At 37.7% G+C, this 18,300-nt stretch overlaps 1 protein-coding gene across 1 annotated transcript in view; it reads left to right on the plus strand.

The window, feature by feature from the left end:
- The first annotated feature begins 443 nt into the window (after positions 1-443).
- The window catches only part of LOC129276510 (guanine nucleotide-binding protein G(s) subunit alpha-like), a 36,817-nt gene continuing 18,960 nt past the window's right edge, over positions 444-18,300 (plus strand). Inside the window, exons 1-4 of the mRNA XM_064109575.1 lie at positions 444-1,046; positions 9,543-10,209; positions 15,641-15,713; positions 17,094-17,148. Of these exons, the coding sequence (XP_063965645.1) occupies positions 10,002-10,209; positions 15,641-15,713; positions 17,094-17,148 (336 nt within the window). The 5' untranslated portion in view covers positions 444-1,046; positions 9,543-10,001. The remainder of the gene's footprint in view (positions 1,047-9,542; positions 10,210-15,640; positions 15,714-17,093; positions 17,149-18,300) is intronic.

Consider the following 18,300-nt stretch of genomic DNA (forward strand, 5'->3'; position numbering starts at 1 on the left):
ACCACACACACACACACACACAAAAGAAATCTACTAAGGCACACATACACACACACACCATCTCACACACGCGTCCCCTACATATTTCCCACGCACACACCCGACCACACTCGCTCACACACCCACACACATATTAATAGTGCAATCGGCTACAGGACCCGTTGAAATGAGAAGGTAGGATATATCCTACAGCCATTTATTATTCAGTTCTGGCATTTTAATACCCGTCTTTTACACATGGCTCGCGTTCGTTCGCTATTGTTTGACAGAGCTATAAATAGCTGCACGGTATTATACACGCGCTGAAGAATTTCCATACACGCAATTACCTTTTCTTATCGAAGATCAATAGACCTTGCTTATACAAACCAGTGATAAAATATTATTATCTTTTTTTTTTATGTAAGCCATATTTTGGCAAGCTCTCTCTCCCCCTCTCTCTCACAGTCATTCATTGCGCCTCTTCTCTTCTCATATTCCATTGCTTTAAATAAGCATACTTCCCCTTCTCTATCTTTAAACGCCCTCCCTCTCTCAGTCTCTCTCCACAAGTTCATCTCCAGCTATTTTCAGCTCATGCTTTATATGAAAAAAAAAATGCGCACGGAGTGTGGTGGTGGAATCCGCCACGGCAGCCCCCGTTAAAGGTGGCCGAGCTGTCGAGCACCGGCTATAAAAAGAAACATATCCCAGCGCAGTGCCTGGGCATATAGCTGTTGGCGTTGCCCCCTCATAGATCAAGTAGGAAGGTATAAGGTCTATTTTCGGATCCTGGGAAAATATAATCGAATGCAAAGCTGGCTGAACTGACGGATCTGCAGTGATTTTGTGCCTGCCGATCTTACCCGTTTTCGATGGTGGTGTGAGAAGTGTTACTTTCTATTTGTCGAACTATCGCTATATATACATATATATATATGTTTTTCTTCGCTGCATGAAGCCCCCTTTCTCATACAATAACAAACGGCACACTGCACGGGCGATCCGCCACAGTCGATTTCTAGAATCGGGATAATAACCTATCAGAACCCCGGGCAAGAACCATGGTAAGTTTTCCATTTATATTATATTCTGTAATGTATTAAGGCCCATACATTCACTTGGAAGTCATGAGGTATAACAAATTTAGTTGTCCTTTTTAATACGTTGTTAGTATAACGTTTTCCATGGATGCATGTCTTTCATATTTTGTAACTGAAATTCTGGGGTAAAAACACATTTTTATCTTATGGTAAACAGATGTGCAGGCGATCGTTTGTGTGGACATTCATAAGTAAGAATTATGTTTTCGTCATGAAAGTAAAACTAAAGGCCCATACATTTCTTTTTGAGGTGATGAGTTATTACAAATTTAATGGTCTTTTAAGTATTTGTTGGTAGGCCTGTGGTATACGGATGACGTGCAGGCAATCATTCGACATTAGCAGTGGCCCGGTGGCCCGGGGCAACCAAAAATGAGAGTCGGGCCACAAAAATTCTGTAAAAGTCAACACTTGGTGGCCCGGTTGGGCTACCAGAGTTTTGATAAATTCTGTTTTTTCTATTGGTTTAGGGCCACTAGATTTGCTTTACGGGCCACCAAAAAAATGAAATTGAGGGTTTTGGTGGACTGGTGGACCGATCGGGCCACCAAAAAATAAAGTTAGTGTGGAGCCTTCATTTTGGAGACATTCATAAAGAAAGAGTGATGCATCGGTTATGAAATTGAAACTACAGAGAGACCTGTCTACAGTGAGCACCCAAGGAAAACACAAAATGTGAACTTTACAGTCAGGTGACCGTTATAGACATGTTCTTATCATCTTTATAATCTGTCTTAATGGGAAACGATGGTAGTTGGTCACTATAGGCAGATGGTTGCTATAGAGAGGTGGCCACTAACACACTGCAAAAACTCCGGTGTTGATTTAACACCAGCCCGTAATCTATATATGTCCACACCAGAGAAGTATTGAAACAACACCAGTTTGGAATCAAACCGATGCTGTTTTAATACAAATTGGTGTAAATGGTGTTGTATAAACACCGATCTGGTGTTAGACCAAAACGAAACTGGTGTTGTTTAACACTTCTCTGGTGTGGACATATATACATGTAGATTCCGGGCTGGAGTTAAATCAACACAAGAGTTTTTGCAGTGCACTTACACAGAGTCCTCTGCATTTAAACACAGTATGATACCTTTATATTTAGCTATGCAGAATTAGACACCATGCATATTTACCATTTCGTAAACAGTGGAACCAGAAAATTTGGGTGCTATTTTATGAAAAACTCAAACTTGGGAGCTTCAAGTATGAATAAGGAAAAAAAGTGTATGCACTGACATCGCAATGGATTACATTGTCCATTGCTTAACCGATTTGAAAGTGCCTTTACTCTTAATTCTGTCTGTCATTGGAAGCCTCCCAGTTATGGCCGCCAAAAGGTATAGAGCCCTGGAGTTGGATTCTCTTGTTGCTGTCTATGAATTTAACAATACCAATGCAAATGATGGTGGTAAGATCATATTCATTATGAGTTTATAAAATTAGGAATGCCAACACTTTCAATTTATCCATTAAAGATTACCTCAATGAAAATATGTTCATGCCATTTGAAAACATATCACTGATTTTTACTTGGGGTGGGACGCGGTGGGAGTAGGTGCAGGAAACTCCGTTTGTTTTTATCGATGGTCAACTGCTGTAAGGTCATAAATGCTATTATCCTACTATCCTGGCTCCAAGGAAGACCAGGGCCCCGTCTTAAAAAGAGTTACGATTGATCCAATCAATCGCAACTATGGAAAGCCAGCACCGTCAACATCTAAAATACATGCTTGTTCAAAATATTTTCTAGAAATGATGTATTTTCATACATTCACTGTATTAGCAAATTTGAGCAAATTTCCTAAAGAAAAAATTATGACATTGATGGATTTCCATATACTTGATCAATCGTAACTCTTTGTAAGACGGGGCACAGCAGTAATAATATTGCAGCTGATTATAGATTACCAGCCGTATGATTTACTTACTCTATTATCCTTACTCCTTAGCAATTAATCTAGTGTGCACCCATTGCAAATATTATTTTGTGTCTGTGATACATAATTATATACGTGCCATTTTTCGAAACGGAACACAACAAAATAGTGGAAAAACGGCAACGTTTAATGGGCATCTAAGTGATTCGTAAAACTACAAGTAACATTACGATCTCTTTTCTAGTAAAGATATATTAATCCGAAACGCTTATAAAAACCTTACGATATCGGAATATTGGTATAATCAATTTAGAATATAGATGGCCACTTATTCATCATTTCTTCACCTTATATCAATCGGCATGTGTTGATTTCCCACATGAGAACAATAAACAAGAATACTCAGTGGCGTTCCCAAAGAATGTTCGATATCCCCTTATACGTTTATATTCATATATCTGGCAAATATCCTTTATTATCGTTATCTACATGAATGTGCATAAGATCGATAGGGACATTGCAAGAAATATTCCACTGAAAATGTTGATTACAAATTTGAAATTGAGGTATCAATCTTTACTACGACAGATAAATCTTATTATCTATTTTGCAGAGAAAGAAAGCAATCGATTGAAAAGTAAAAAATCAAGAATAATATAATGAACTATCATTGCCTTGTTGTTGATTTGCTAGTTGCGTTTATCGCCAAGTGAGTAAAACTAATGATATGATTTTTCTAGCAGAACATATTTTTTAAAATGATTTTTCTGGATTGTCTCTACTTGAAAACATCCAGTCCCTCCACTGAAAACAAAAATCAATCATTAAAACAGCGACGTGAGTGAACAAATGCTTACGTGTAATCAATAACCCAATCCGTGAACATTTCTAGCAAGAAATGTCAATATCGTATCGCGTTATGATTAAAGCATGTTTTTATAGCGTTATTACTCGTTTATTGATCAGATACTTAATATAGAAGTTCTAGGCTACATTTATTTGACATAATGATGACAATATTCAGTTATTCTTTATAATCAATGAAACATTATGGAAAGTGCATTAATGAAAGGAAAGATATAAGGAGGTATATTCACACGAGACAATCCCTTTCAAAATTTCAATTTGTGAAAGTGTGGCATTATTTGTGTAAATTCTAATCGATAGAATACTTTGAAGATATGTCTTTAACCCACACACGCGCACATCCACCGACACATACACAACCACCCACACCTTCACCCACTCACACACAGGCAGGGTGGTATGAAGAATCCTTGAAAAACACCATCTTTTCAAAGGTTAAATCGAGATTATGTAATTCAAAATTCCTTTAATCATCATCACTTAAAAATCATCTGCAGATAAAATTAAAAAAGTTTCAATCCTCGATAAAACACGGTGATACGATGATGATGGAGTGTATGTGTGTAAGTTAATATGATATATATATATATATATATATATATATATATATATATATATATATATATATATATATTTATCAAAATTAAACTGATATTGATAAGCCCTATGAACATGATATATGAGGTAACCCACTTTTTTGCCCTGCATTGAAGTTTACCAAACCCTAATCGATCGTTCCCTTCAGCATAAATCGCAAGGTCATTAATATACGCTACTATATGGACACTGTAGTGGTTGCTACGTTACATATACCTTTCCCACATACACCGTTACCGGGGAAGGGGGGTATTTATAGACGATATTCTTCATCCAGATTATTCTCCACAATTCGATAACCTTCGGCCATTATCATAATCATTATGACATTTGGGTAAATATCGCCGGTGTACGTTTCGAGACAGGCGAGGAGATATATGAGGAATGAATAAATATGAATGACTGTATAGATTCGACGAGAACGTATTTGCAATATTATTGTAACCCAATAGGCTTAGGGTAGACCTAATGTGGTTATAGATGAGAAAGTGAATCGGAGAGTGTGGGTGAAGAGAGACAAGAGAGGATGTGGAGAAAGACAGTGGGAGAGAGGGAAAGAGAGAGAGAAAGGGGGGATAGAGAAGGAGGGAGGGGGGAGAGTAAGGGTGCGTTTCTTGGGGGAGGGAGGGAGAGAGAACGATCGAGGGGAGGGTACTAGGGAGTGTGTGCGCATGCGTGATTGAAGAACTGTGGGTGTGTGTATATGAGAGAGAGATAGAGAAGGGATGGGACGTTGGCGACATAGGGGACTGAATCTCCATTTTTATTTCAGTCAACCCCTACTGGAAAGAACTTATTGTCCCATAGTGTGTGCCACAGTGTGTTCACACTTCACAGTGTGGAACACAATGTGAGATCACCTTCACACCGTAAAATTTGAGCATTTCAACAGTGTGAATCACATATGCACATAGTCGACTATGTGAACACGCTGTAAACAGTCGCACTGTCGAGGTGTCCACAGAGTGAAAATATCTGCACACGATTGAATTGATCATTTTAACAGTGTGAATAATATGTTCACATATTCCACACTGTGAACACACTGTGATCACACTGTGTGACACTGTGTTCTTTCCAGCGGGCATGTTATGAAATTTTTGACGAAAACGATACTCTTTTAAACTTCAAGAATTTATTTCATGTTATCCATGATTTGACCAGAGCTTCGTGAAATAAACATACATTTTTGTTTTCACCTGAAAGTTTGTAAGTTTGTTTGAGAATGACAAAAATAGAAATCTTTTCGAACAGAGAATAATGGACGCTTTGAAAAATTTAACAAGCTCATTACACTCTAATTACGTTATTTAGCTGAGTATTTCATAAATGCGATTTTTTAAAATGAAGTGTAATTTGTACCGTGTTTATTTCACACGAGGTTAAAAGGAAGACTTTTTTTTATCGCACTTTGGTCGAGAGCATATCATACTCAGACAATCCAGTATTCTTCCTAAAGATACCTTCGATTCATGCATTCAGTCAAGAGAGGAGTCCTCATTGACATCCTTCATATTAAGATACTTTTATGTGGACACAAACACACAAACACACGCACACTTGAACGTGAATATGCTTCTTCTTACGAATCCTTCTCTTAATTTTTTAAAGAAAACTTCCATAAACTAGAACAAATTATTTATCTTTATATTTTCACTTCCATTTAATGATGAGAGGGGGACAAGATTACGCTCCTGCATGCATATTTTATTTTATTTGATTTATTGGTTTCTTCTGCATTCATAACATTCGTACATGTATATAATACATTTTTCATTACATAACAAACATAATATATTGGTTGTTTTTTTTGCTTGGCATGAATCATTAAGAAAAAAAATGGATTAAATAAAAAGTCATTCTAAACAAATATTTTATTGATTGAAGGTTAGAAGAAATATTGTGAATTACACATTGTTTTCTATCTGACAAATAACTCTCAAACCATTATAATTCAATTCCTCTAACTCCATAATATTCTTCGAAGGCTTTGGCACCTGCCTGATTTGTCATGAAGGGTGTACACGATCAACGCAATGTATTAAAACGCCAGCAGCGTTAAACTAAAGAGCATCTGTGGGTGTATGATGTCCATATTAGTAATGCATAGATACAACAAATTTCAGATAGTATCATACATTTATTCTAAAAAATTTCCTATGTCGGGTACATTACATGAGCCGAATAAATGAGTCAAGGTCCCATCCTTACCCTACCGTAGTTAAATATATGTTAGTTATTTCAATCAGATTCGTTATTTTTTTGTTTTAGTGTTTGATGACTTGGCTTTTCAATAACTACACGACTTTACAAAACCCGAGATGATGGTCCCCTTTGTCGTCCGTGTCTGTGCCCGTGTTCATGTTACTGCCAATCACATGTCGATGCGGAATAAGATGTCCCAGATAATACAGTTTCCATGGCAATACATTCGTATAGGAGCCTATTTTCCTTGCGATGTTTACCTCATACAGATACATCTTCTGTACATAAATGAACTGCCTACAATTCGCAGTCAGTATTCGGTCGGATCATAAATGGAGCACCACCTTGAACAATGATTAAGCCGTTGCCTACAGAAACCTTGTGCTCCCTGCCTAAATCTAATCTTGTGAAACTTAGAAAAGTCGGCAACCAACGGGTTAAGCTTATCCTGCACTCTGTGATTTATGTTGTTGCCGACTACCAGCACTGTCTTGTGAGACCCCCATTTGTTTTAATCAAGGAAAGTACGATCGACTTTTGCGTGCTGAGTTTGGGCCGGTTGCCCCGGAAAAAAAGATCGAGTCTAGGTTGTCATTCGGAAAGTACTGATGCAGTCTGATGTACTGGTGCAGTCTCACCAACGAAACCGATTTACAAAACGATAGATGGTATGCCATGGGAAGTAACATGAAAGCTGTTTTCGGTCTGGAGACGGGGTCGCCGATGTGCACTGAACACACTAAGAAATAGGGGTTCAAATTTAAACCCTCGGGGTTGGTGCAATAGCAGCACCTCAAAAGGTGGTAATGAGTGCAATTTTGCTCATTTGTGTACCTTTAATGGTGCAATTCAGCTATATTACGCACCCTATAAGGTGCAGAAACGAACCATGTAACAAGGGTTCAAATTTGAACCTTTTTTAATGTCAAGTATTATACACCTTAAAAGGTTCAAATTTGCACCTTTTAGGATGCAAACGAGCATTTCTTGGTGCAGATAATGATAAAAGGGTTCATTTTTTCACCTTTTTCAACTTAGGGTGCAAGATTACACCCCTAAAGGTTGGTACAAGTGTTTTATTAAGTTGGTGTTAATAGAGGACCACACCCCGAGGTGTTAAAATTACACCCTAGACATTGAACATAACACCAAAGAGTGTAAATGTAACAACCAAAGGTGTTGTAATAACACCTGGAGGTGTTAAACTTACACTGTAAATTGAACACCGGTGTGAAATAACTGGTGTGGTCCTCAATGTACACCGGTTAACACCACAGTTTTTGCTATGTGAGTGTGTCATGAGAAGGAGGGTGTGGAAGGGGACAGATTATAGTCTACACACTCTAAACAAGATTATAGTCTACACACTCTAAACAAGATTGAACCCCCCCCCCCAATATTGTGTAGTATTGTGGGAGCGTGCATGTTTGTTGGGTAAAATTTTGTCTCATATTATGCAAAATGCTCGTTTTATGGGTAAATTTCAACAAAACTTTGGGTAAAATCTACACAATATTTGGTTTGAAACATGCACGATCCTTGTTTACCCAATATTGGCTAAACATTTTTTAGAGTGTAAAAATGAAAACACAGAATATTTTACAGAAAAATAGCAGAATCATAATGTTAATCATTATTACGGGAAATTTCCCGCAAAGTTACAGGATCACAAGTCTATTTTTAAAAAGGGGAACAGTTTTATTACAGGAAATTTATAAGGTTCCGTACATCATAAATAACAATTTTCTGCAATTTTACACCATGCTGTAAGATTAAACAGTGCAGTAAGATTGCACACTGAAAAACTCCGATGTTGATTTAACACCAGCCCGGAATCTATATGTCCACACCAGAGAAGTGTTAAACAACACCTGTTTCGTTTTGGACTAACACCAGAAAGGTGTTTATACAACATCAAATAGTATTAAAACAACATCGGTTTGATTCCAAACTGGTGTTGTTTCAATGCTGCTCTGGTGTGGACATTATAGATTCCGGGTCGGTGTTAAATCAACACCGGAGTTGTTGCAGTGCAGGTGTTCTCGAGACTCTGCTGCAGGAACTTTTTAGTTTTTGAGGTGAAAATTTTATAACAGTGTATCGTTGGTAAGTTCCAGGTATGAACCGTACAGCTTTAGTAGAAAGCAAAAAAGATTCCTGATATGGAGGTATCGTTGTGAAGTGGTTCAGTCACTCTTAGACCAATGGTCGATGGTTCGAATCCCACCCGACGCTAATGTCCTTTGGCAAGGCACTTATCCACGTTTGTCACTCTCCACCCAGATGCTAAATGGGTATCCGGTAGAATGTTGACGTCAATGTGATGAGATTGGTATGTGTGCACGATACATAAACGGTTGCCTGGCCAGGGTACTCCCCAGGGAGTGGAGATGGTGCACTGTATGTGTGGAATTGTGATGGGTCCTATGACCGCGATAATAATAATTACAATGTAAAGGTCTTAGAAACTCAACGTATGAAGCGCTATATAAATTATTATTTCCCTTCTTCTTCTTCTTATCATTATTATCATTATACATAAAAACCAATGTCCACATGCACTATTATCATACTTTAACCAACACGAACTTTAAATTTTCTTGAGAACCTGACAGCGATAGATCTTACATACTCATTCGCCAAAATGTCCCAAATAAACTTTTCCATTTGTCATGGTCTCGTGGTAAACCTCTCTTCCTGTATGCCAGAGGTTCGAATCCAAACAACGTACGTTGGCAAGTCTGATCATTGACATCTGCCATGATTGACCTTGAAATTCCTTGGTTTCATTTGTTGCGTACTGTATTCTAATGCCCTGTGGAATCAAAGCGTCTGTGCGTTACATAATTATGTTATCAACGTGTTGTTATTTATAATTTTATTGGCCTTTTTTGTTTTTGTACAGGTATGAGCCTTCTTTGATGCCCCTCATCAATGATGCAAGAGTTTAAAGGTATTGGCTCCTGACGTTTGCCGTTCCATGGTTCGGCTTTTCTCACCGTCCTTTCGACCGAGGTTTTACTAAGGCTCCGTTTTCCTATGGCACGGAATCAACTACATAACTGGACATAGCAAGAATGAATACATCGATGCTATAGAAAGTGACAGATAGCCAAGCAAGGCTGAGCAATTCATAATTTAGATTGAAGGAGACATAATGGAAGAGATACGAGGGCCTGTAAAATCCACTGTGAACCTTTCTGGAATCAGTGCGATGTCATGACATATGCTGTCGAAAGATCACTCGAGGTTTTTGGGGTATCGTACACGAATCACGTTGCGGCAGGACTTGCATCGCAGCCAAAGACAAGACATTCTTGAAGATACTGACATTACCAAGGTCAGGGAACGATAGCCTTTCGTCATGCCCGTGTCGACGAACTACCGTTTGATCACGCCTAGCACGACGGACGAAAACCTGCCGAGGATGGCCGACCCTCACTCGGCGGGGGAGGGCACGTGCGAAACCCTTCGCGCCCGGGAACGCAGCAAGCAGATTGACCGCTATCTTAGGAGGGAGAACACCCGCTTCAAGCATTACATGAGAAAAACTATGAGGCTCCTGTTAGTAGGTAAGACGAAGTTTGATTTACATTATGAAAAAAAGTATTACCATTTATTCATTGACCGCAGCAGCAGCAACAACACCACCAACAACAACAATAATAATAATAATAATTATAATAATTAATATGATAATTTCTACACTGCAAAAACTCCGGTATTGATTTAACACCAGCCCGGAATCTATATAATTATGTCCACACCAGAGAAGTGTTAAACAACACCAGTTTCGTTTTGGTCTAACACCAGAAAGGTGTTTATACAACACCAATTAGTATAAGAACAGCATCGGTTTGATTCCAAACTGGTGTTGTTTCATTACTTCTCTGGTGTGGACATATATAGATTCCGAGCTGGTGTTAAATCAACACCGGAGTTTTTGCAGTGTATCATTTTAATTGATTGATGTTATTTTCATAACTGTAATATGTAGAACATTTATATAGACACTTTATGGAAGAGAAGAGGGCTGTCGACATGCATGGTATCATTCATAATAGAATGATTTATTAAATTCCTATAGTGAAGTAGATTGATCATCTTCCAGCAGCCGATAAGCGTATGATGACCTTAGAATATGTCACGTACTTTGGTATATTTAGATATATTGACACTAGTGATATGGTTGTTTGCAGTCATCTATATATAACTCTCATCCTATCTTTTATAGCGCGACAAATATATATAACTTTTAAGAGAGATATCAAGTAATAATATTTCAAGCTGAAATGTGACAATTATTCCACGACATTGATTGAAGTCCGTGTGCATTTACATTTGTTCGGGTTAAGGGAACGTTGTGGCCCAGTCAGACTAGTCTCTGTACTTTGAAACAGAAGGTCGTGAGTTCGAGCCCCATCATCCATCACGTCATTTCCATCAGCAAGAAATTGATCCACACTGTGCTGCACTCAACCCAAGGGAGGTAAATTGCCTTGGGTGCCTGGTAGAAATGTATTACTGTAATTGAAACGCCGAGCGCGTAATTCACCTCGGCTAAAACTAGGATAATTTCTTGCAATGCGCTTATATTAGACGAAATACGAATAATCACATTGAATAGCTGAGAGGCCTCTCTCGAAAATTGGTGAAACAGGACAGTCTAAAATTCGGAGCTGACGAAAAATGCTTATATGTCGTTGGTACAGAGTCACGGACGACACTCCTGTTTTAATTCCCCGATTTTCGACAAAGACTTTGTCGTGAATGGCTTTTGACCATATATTCTCTACGTTCTAAAGAGCGTCTTTGTAATGGTTGCGAAAACTCCCCAATTTCAAAATAGCCTTCATCTTCTGTTGAATTGGCAACCAGTCAGAAAATGACTATTTTTATCACTGCTTTGATTTGGAGCCTTCTTTGTGAGGATGGAAACTTCTTTCCCGGATGTTGTGAGTAGCCTCCACTCAATTCACTCGGCATCTAATAGGTACATCGCATCAGACACACGGTCTTGTGTAAAGGCTACGTCTGAATCGTGTCGGTGCTATGTTCCGCCAAGCAATGAGGCCTACACACCGACGAGCACCGCACCATTTCTCCCTGATATGAATAACCCAAACCCCTTCAATAAAATAAGGAATATTCCCCTATATATATCTCCTTTTCTTTACCACGCGGCCATCCTCACCTCCACCATATTTGAAGGTTTCTTCACGTAACAGCAACTTCGGAACTCATTTAAAAGATCTTCAAGTAGCAACTCATAAAAGCGTATTGGAAGTACAGTTATTTGATAATAAAAACGTGGGGTTATGAGAGCCCTATGAAAAAGGGACTACCCCTTCTCGATAATTCCGACTCGGTACTTCGTTACCAGTATATTTAATAGCTAACACCCGCTTCATCACTTTATCTATTGCCCCGCAGCTGATCCGAAATGTCCCCGTGATTATTTAATGACTTTGGTAAATCTTCATATCAATGTGATATTTCCAAGTTGATGTTTTTGTCAAAGAATGTGATTGTTTCCATTCCCCATTTAATATTAACTCCCATTCGGCAATAGCTTTATTACACATGAGTACATAAATGTCGAAACTATGATTTTGAATTTATTCAGGTATAATGTAAAAGATATTTTCGTAATTTCATCTTCTATTTTCTTAGTTGACATTCCGGAACAAAAATAATTTATCAATACCTTTCTCAAATCTTGTGATTGGAGTACAGTCTCAGTTTTCTGAAAAATTCTTCTTCTCTATGGTTGGTCGGTTGGTATCATTGAAAGAGAAATGAAAGCTTGGGATCAAGTTATTTTTTGTGTGGAGGTGCCGTGGCCGAGTGGTCTAAGGCACCGACTAGATATTTGAAAGTCCGGGATTCGATCTCCGACCACAGCACCTATGCCCCTGAGCAAGGCATTTAATAGACAGTTATCTTTTATCCTGATTTCAAATAAATGAAAAAAATGCTTTATGCATTCTTGAAACTAGATGTGGACTTGTTTAAAAAAGTTAACTTGTGTAAAAACCGGAAAAATCAAAGAAACAAATCAACGAAGGTTTGATAAAAAAAGGACAAATAATAAATGAGTTATGCGAATTTGAATGTTGACTTCACTAATGATGTGAACATTCTCTTATTGGCAGTGCGACAAAATGTGCTGTGTCACAGTTTTACAACTCCCTCGTTATTTTTCTACATATTTTTTAAAACTTAAAATGCGACTTTTTTCCGTGTGTGCATAAAGCAGGTGTATTTTTTTTAATGGGAGGACATGTTTTATGGATTCCATAAAATATATCATGGGCAACTAGTTTGTACTACCACGAGAATGAGAAAAAATAGGTGCTTTGTATTATATTTTCGTTGTACAAGGGGGGGGGGTTATACTTCTGTGACAAATATTTAATTTTAAATGTTTACTTACAAGCTAACTCGATCAAATGGTTTCTTTCTCCTTGAAATTTCACAGACAGCATATAAATACAATAACACAAGTATGATAAACAGAATCATATAAACCTATTCAAATACAACAAAGAATAGAATAGACAATTCAACAAAATAACATTACTGGGATTTCCCTCTGAAGATAATCAGATTAACCTAACACGTGATACACAATTTTTTTTTCAACGGGGTCTATGGAACCCCGAGGACCTCCTGGATAGAGATATCTATGTCTCATGTTCCCCCTTTTGTTGCCTTTTTGTTTAATGGAAGACATGCTTGAGTTCTCAGGACCTTTATATCCATAATGTGAGGCTGAAATAATACGCAATTTTGGAAGAAAATACCTTTGAGTATAGTAGTGCAGACCGTTGATTGTAACCACTTCCCCGACTTGTTCTCCTTATTACGAGTTACAGGTTACTTGTTCCCATTATTGCGAGTCAAAGGTTACTTGTTCCCCTTATTGCGAGTAAAAAATTACTTGTTCCCCATATTACGAGTCAAAGGATACTTGATCTCATTATTGCGAGTCAAAGGTTTACTTGTTCCCCTTTTTGCGAGTCAAAGGAGCGAAGTTGGCTCAGTCGGTAAGCGTCTGCCCGTCGAACGAAAGATCGTGGGTTCGAGTCCACCCCGGGCGGATGACTGAAGCCAGTTCGTTGTGTGTAAACGTCTCTCCCCTGTTTCATAGATGCAGGCTATGTTACAGTGGAAAACACCCCGTCCCTCGGATAGGACGTTAAATGGAGGCCCCGTGTAGAGGAGAATCACCACCTTTACACGTTAAGAACCCACTGCACTATTCGAATAAGAGTAGGGGGAAACCCCGGTGTAGTGGTTCACCTGCATTCCCCAACCAGTTATCGGGAAGAGAGACCTGCGGGTCACAGTTCTGTGTGCGCGCCCTTGTAGGCGACCCAGATCGGCTGGCTCCTCCAATGCGCCTTCGAATGTCTTTGACAGATATATGGCGCTATACAAATGCTGTGCATCATCATCATCAAAGGTTACTTGTTCTCCTTTTTACGAGTCAAAGGTTACTTGTTCCCCATATTACGATTTGAAGGTTACTTGTTCCCCTTTTACGAGTTTAGGTTACTTGTTCTCATTTTTAGGAATTAAACTTTATTTGCTCCCCTTATTCATGTTATTACGAGTATAGGTTACTTGTTCTCATTTTTAGGACTTAAAGCTTGTTTGCTCCCCTTACAACGAGTTTAGGTTACTTGTTCCCATTATTACGAGTTAAAATTTTATTTGCTCCCGTTATTACGAGTTTAGGTTACTTGTTCCAATCATTATGAGTTAAAGTTTAGTTGATCCCCTTATAAAGAGTTTAGGTTGCCTGTTCCCATTATTTCAAGTTAAAATTTATTTGCTCCCCTCATTACAAGTTTAGGTCACTTGTTCCCATTATTACGAGTTAAAGTTTATTTGCTCCCCTTATTACAAGTTTAGGCTACTTGCATCTCATTATTAGAAATTTAAGCTTATTTGCCCCCCCCTTAAGAGTTTTGGCTACTTGTTCTCATTTTTAGGAATTAAAGTTTATTGGCTCCCCTTATTACGAGTTTCAGTTTCTTGTTCCCATTATTACGAGTTAAAGTTTGTTTGCTCCCCTTATTACGAGTTAAGGTTACTTGTTCCCATTATTACGAGTTAAAGTTTATTTGCTCCCCTCATTACGAGTTTTGGTCACTTGTTCCCATTATTACGAATTAAAGTTTATTTGCTCCCCTCATTACGAGTTTAGGTTATTTGTTCCCATTATTACGAGTTAAAGTTTATTTGCTCCCCTTATTACGAGTTTAGGTTAGTTGTACCCCTTATTACGAGTTAAAGATCAAATCTGTCCCGAACAGCAACTTGATTTGGATAGAAAGAAATCAACAACCATGGAAGCATGATCTTGTAGACTCATAGGCCCGTATTCTGAATCGGGTTTAATTCAAACTCTGGTTTTAAATTGTGGTTTAACTATGGAAAGCCAATTGTTACATAAATCTATAACAGTAGAGGTTCAATGTATCAGCTCATTTGACTCCCAAAACATTAGTAACGGCCTGGGAAGGATAAGTATGACAGTTGTCTTTACCATTAAAGAATTAGTAAAGAGCACAGTAAACATGAGAAGCATTCACTGTAGACAAAAGTTTGAAACGCTTGGCTTCCCATGATTATAGCACAGAATTAGACCATGGTCTAAGTTAAACCCGACTTCAGAATATGGGCCATAAGATACAGGTACTATTTTTTATTTGCGTTTCCCTCATACATGTTTAAAGATAGTTAAAAACGCTGTCCAAACAATTCGTCAGTTCTTCAAACGCTCATAACTTCGTGGTTGGAAAAAATATGCAACCCCCCAAAAAAACTGACGAATTCTTAAATATTTTTCACATTCTTCACTGACAGTAATCCATCATGATCCTTAAATATCGTAATCTTTCCAACGTTGATATGTTCATATACTTGCTATTTTTGTTTCATTATTGTGAGCCTCGTAAATTGATATCGAATCCTATTATCTCATCTTTCTAGGTGCCGGTGAATCTGGTAAAAGCACTATTGTCAAACAGATGAAGATTCTTCATAAAGGAGGATATAACGAAAGGTAATTTTCTCACTCATTCCAAATCTATCTTTTGTTCAGATTTGATATAAGCTGATTTTTAATTCGATATTATCTAAGATTCACAATATAAAATTTGAGACTCAGGGTACAAAAGCCAAGAGCCAAGATTAGAGAGCCATTCTCTAAAAGCTACTAGCCAAAATCCAAGAACGGAGATCCAGGATCCAAAAGTCAAGATCAAAGAGTCAAAAGGCACGTTCCAAGAGCCAAGATCCACGATCCGAGAGCCAAGAAACAAAATCCAAGAGCAAATGCTCAAGGTCCAAGATCCACGATCCGAGAGCCAAGAGACACGATCCAAGAGCGAATACCCAAGAGCTAAGATCTTCGATCCGAGAGCCAAGAGACTAGATACAAGAGCGAATACCCAAGAGCCAAGATCCATAAGACAAGATTCAAGATCCAAGAAATTAGATCCAAAAGATATGACCCAAGACATAAGATCAAAAAGATAAATCTAAGATACAACATCCAAGAGCAATGATTCGAAGAGCCTAGATCCACGATCTAGTAGAAAAGATCCAAGATCCTTTAGCCAAGAGCCAAGAGACCAGATCCACGATCTAAGATCCAAGAGAAAATATCCAAGAGCGAATACCCTAGAGCTAAGATCCAAGAGAGGAGATTCTAGATCCATAAGATAAGATCCAATAGACAAAATCCAAGAGAATACCCGAGAGCCAAGATCCAAGAGACAAGATTTAAGATCCAACCGATACGTTCTAAGAGAAAAGATCCAATAGCCAATAGCCAACTGCCAAGAACCAAGATCCCAGAGCCAAGTGACAAGATCCAAGAGCGAATATCCAAGAGACAATATTCAAGATCCAAGGATCAAGAGCCAAGAACCCAGAACCAAGAGACAAAACATGAATATCCAAGAGCCAAGATCCAAGAGTCAAGAGCCAAGAGAAAATCCAAAGTCTAAGATCCAAGAGCCAAGTTTCAAGGGAAAAGATCCAATAGTGACGACCCGAGGGTAAAGATCAACGATCTAAGATCCAAGAGACAAGAGTGAAGAGCCAAGGGCCAAGAAGCAAGATCACAGAGCCAAGACTAATATCCAAAATCCAATAGCCAAGAGCAAAATCCAAGAGCGGAGATCCAAGAGCCAAAATCTAAGAGCCAATTTCGAAGAGACAAGATCCAAAAGAATACACAAGAGCCAAGATCCAGGAAACGAGATATAAGATCCAAGAGATAAGGTCTAAGAGTCAATATCAATCTATTATACAATTATTATCCAAAACTCTAACCAGACGTTCGACTTATTCCTATATTTTCAATCAAAGTTATGATTATTGAGAAATTAGATTTCACACATCATCGATAATAATAATTTGTTTTAAAATTTTACAGTGAAAGACGGGAATTCATCCAAATCATCTTGGAAAATGTTCGAGAATCTATTATGGTAAGTTACCAATCTTAATATATGCTACATTAATTAACTATCTAGGTATTTTGGTAACTATACCAAGTAACTCTGAATTTGAATAGGTGCTCGGGCATGTTATACCATTGACATAATGAGCCACAATGCCCCTCCAAAATGACGCATCATTGATCTTTTTAGATTAAAAAATCTAGGTTTGTATTTGATCTTGACATAATGTCAAAGATATCATCATAAAATCATTTCTCCCTCTTCTACAGCAGGAAGAATTATGATGATAATGATATGTCAATTTAACAAAAACATATGACTCTGCAACAATGGCATTAGACAAAGCTTATCATGATACCATGGGATTGAATAAAACTGGATGTTGGATGTAAAAAAGTGAATAAATCTAGGTGCCATTTTCTAGCTTTGTGGTTCTTCATGTTTCACATCAGTCGTTCGTGCTTGCTTACGATGGTTTAGTTCTTTATTAACATGTCCTCACGTTCCAAACATGTGATTATGTGATCATAGTGTTTTAATTTGTTTTTATATCGAGCCATATTCAAACTAAATTTAGATTGTCATCTATATATATACCAGCATTTTTCTTTAAGGAATATTAATGTTGATGAAATGAAAAATACATATTTTGATGGTAACTGCTGGTAAATGTTTCATAGAACCCCTTAAAATACCCCACACATGTGTGCACTGCATAGTAATTAATTATAACAAGATGGGAGTAAAATTTATTGTCAATTTGTTTGATAAGTCATTATATTCAAATATCAATCTTCATTTTGTCCTTGTGGCTAATTTCTTTGAATAACTAAAAGATGACTTCGCTTTTATAAACTTCAACAGGTCAACAACATGCATAAACTGGAAATATTTCTTTTAGAATATTCGCTCCGAAAAATAATGCTACAAAATCATAAAGATGGCTTCAGTATAATTACACAGAGATGAAAAATAATTAGAAATCATATTGCACCTAAAAGCGGCCTCATATTTGCCGGATGCTTGCCGGTCTTGGAATTCTAAGAAATGCACATCACATGAATTAATAATAAGCAGTAAAACTTACCGAGTAAACACCTATTTTGATGAAGCTAGCGCAAATTATCAAATATGGAAACATGTTAATTTATATTCTAAGTCATACATTCCTATAAATTT

Source organism: Lytechinus pictus, chromosome 14, assembly GCF_037042905.1.
Source record: "Lytechinus pictus isolate F3 Inbred chromosome 14, Lp3.0, whole genome shotgun sequence".
Taxonomy (NCBI): Eukaryota; Metazoa; Echinodermata; class Echinoidea; order Temnopleuroida; family Toxopneustidae; genus Lytechinus; species Lytechinus pictus.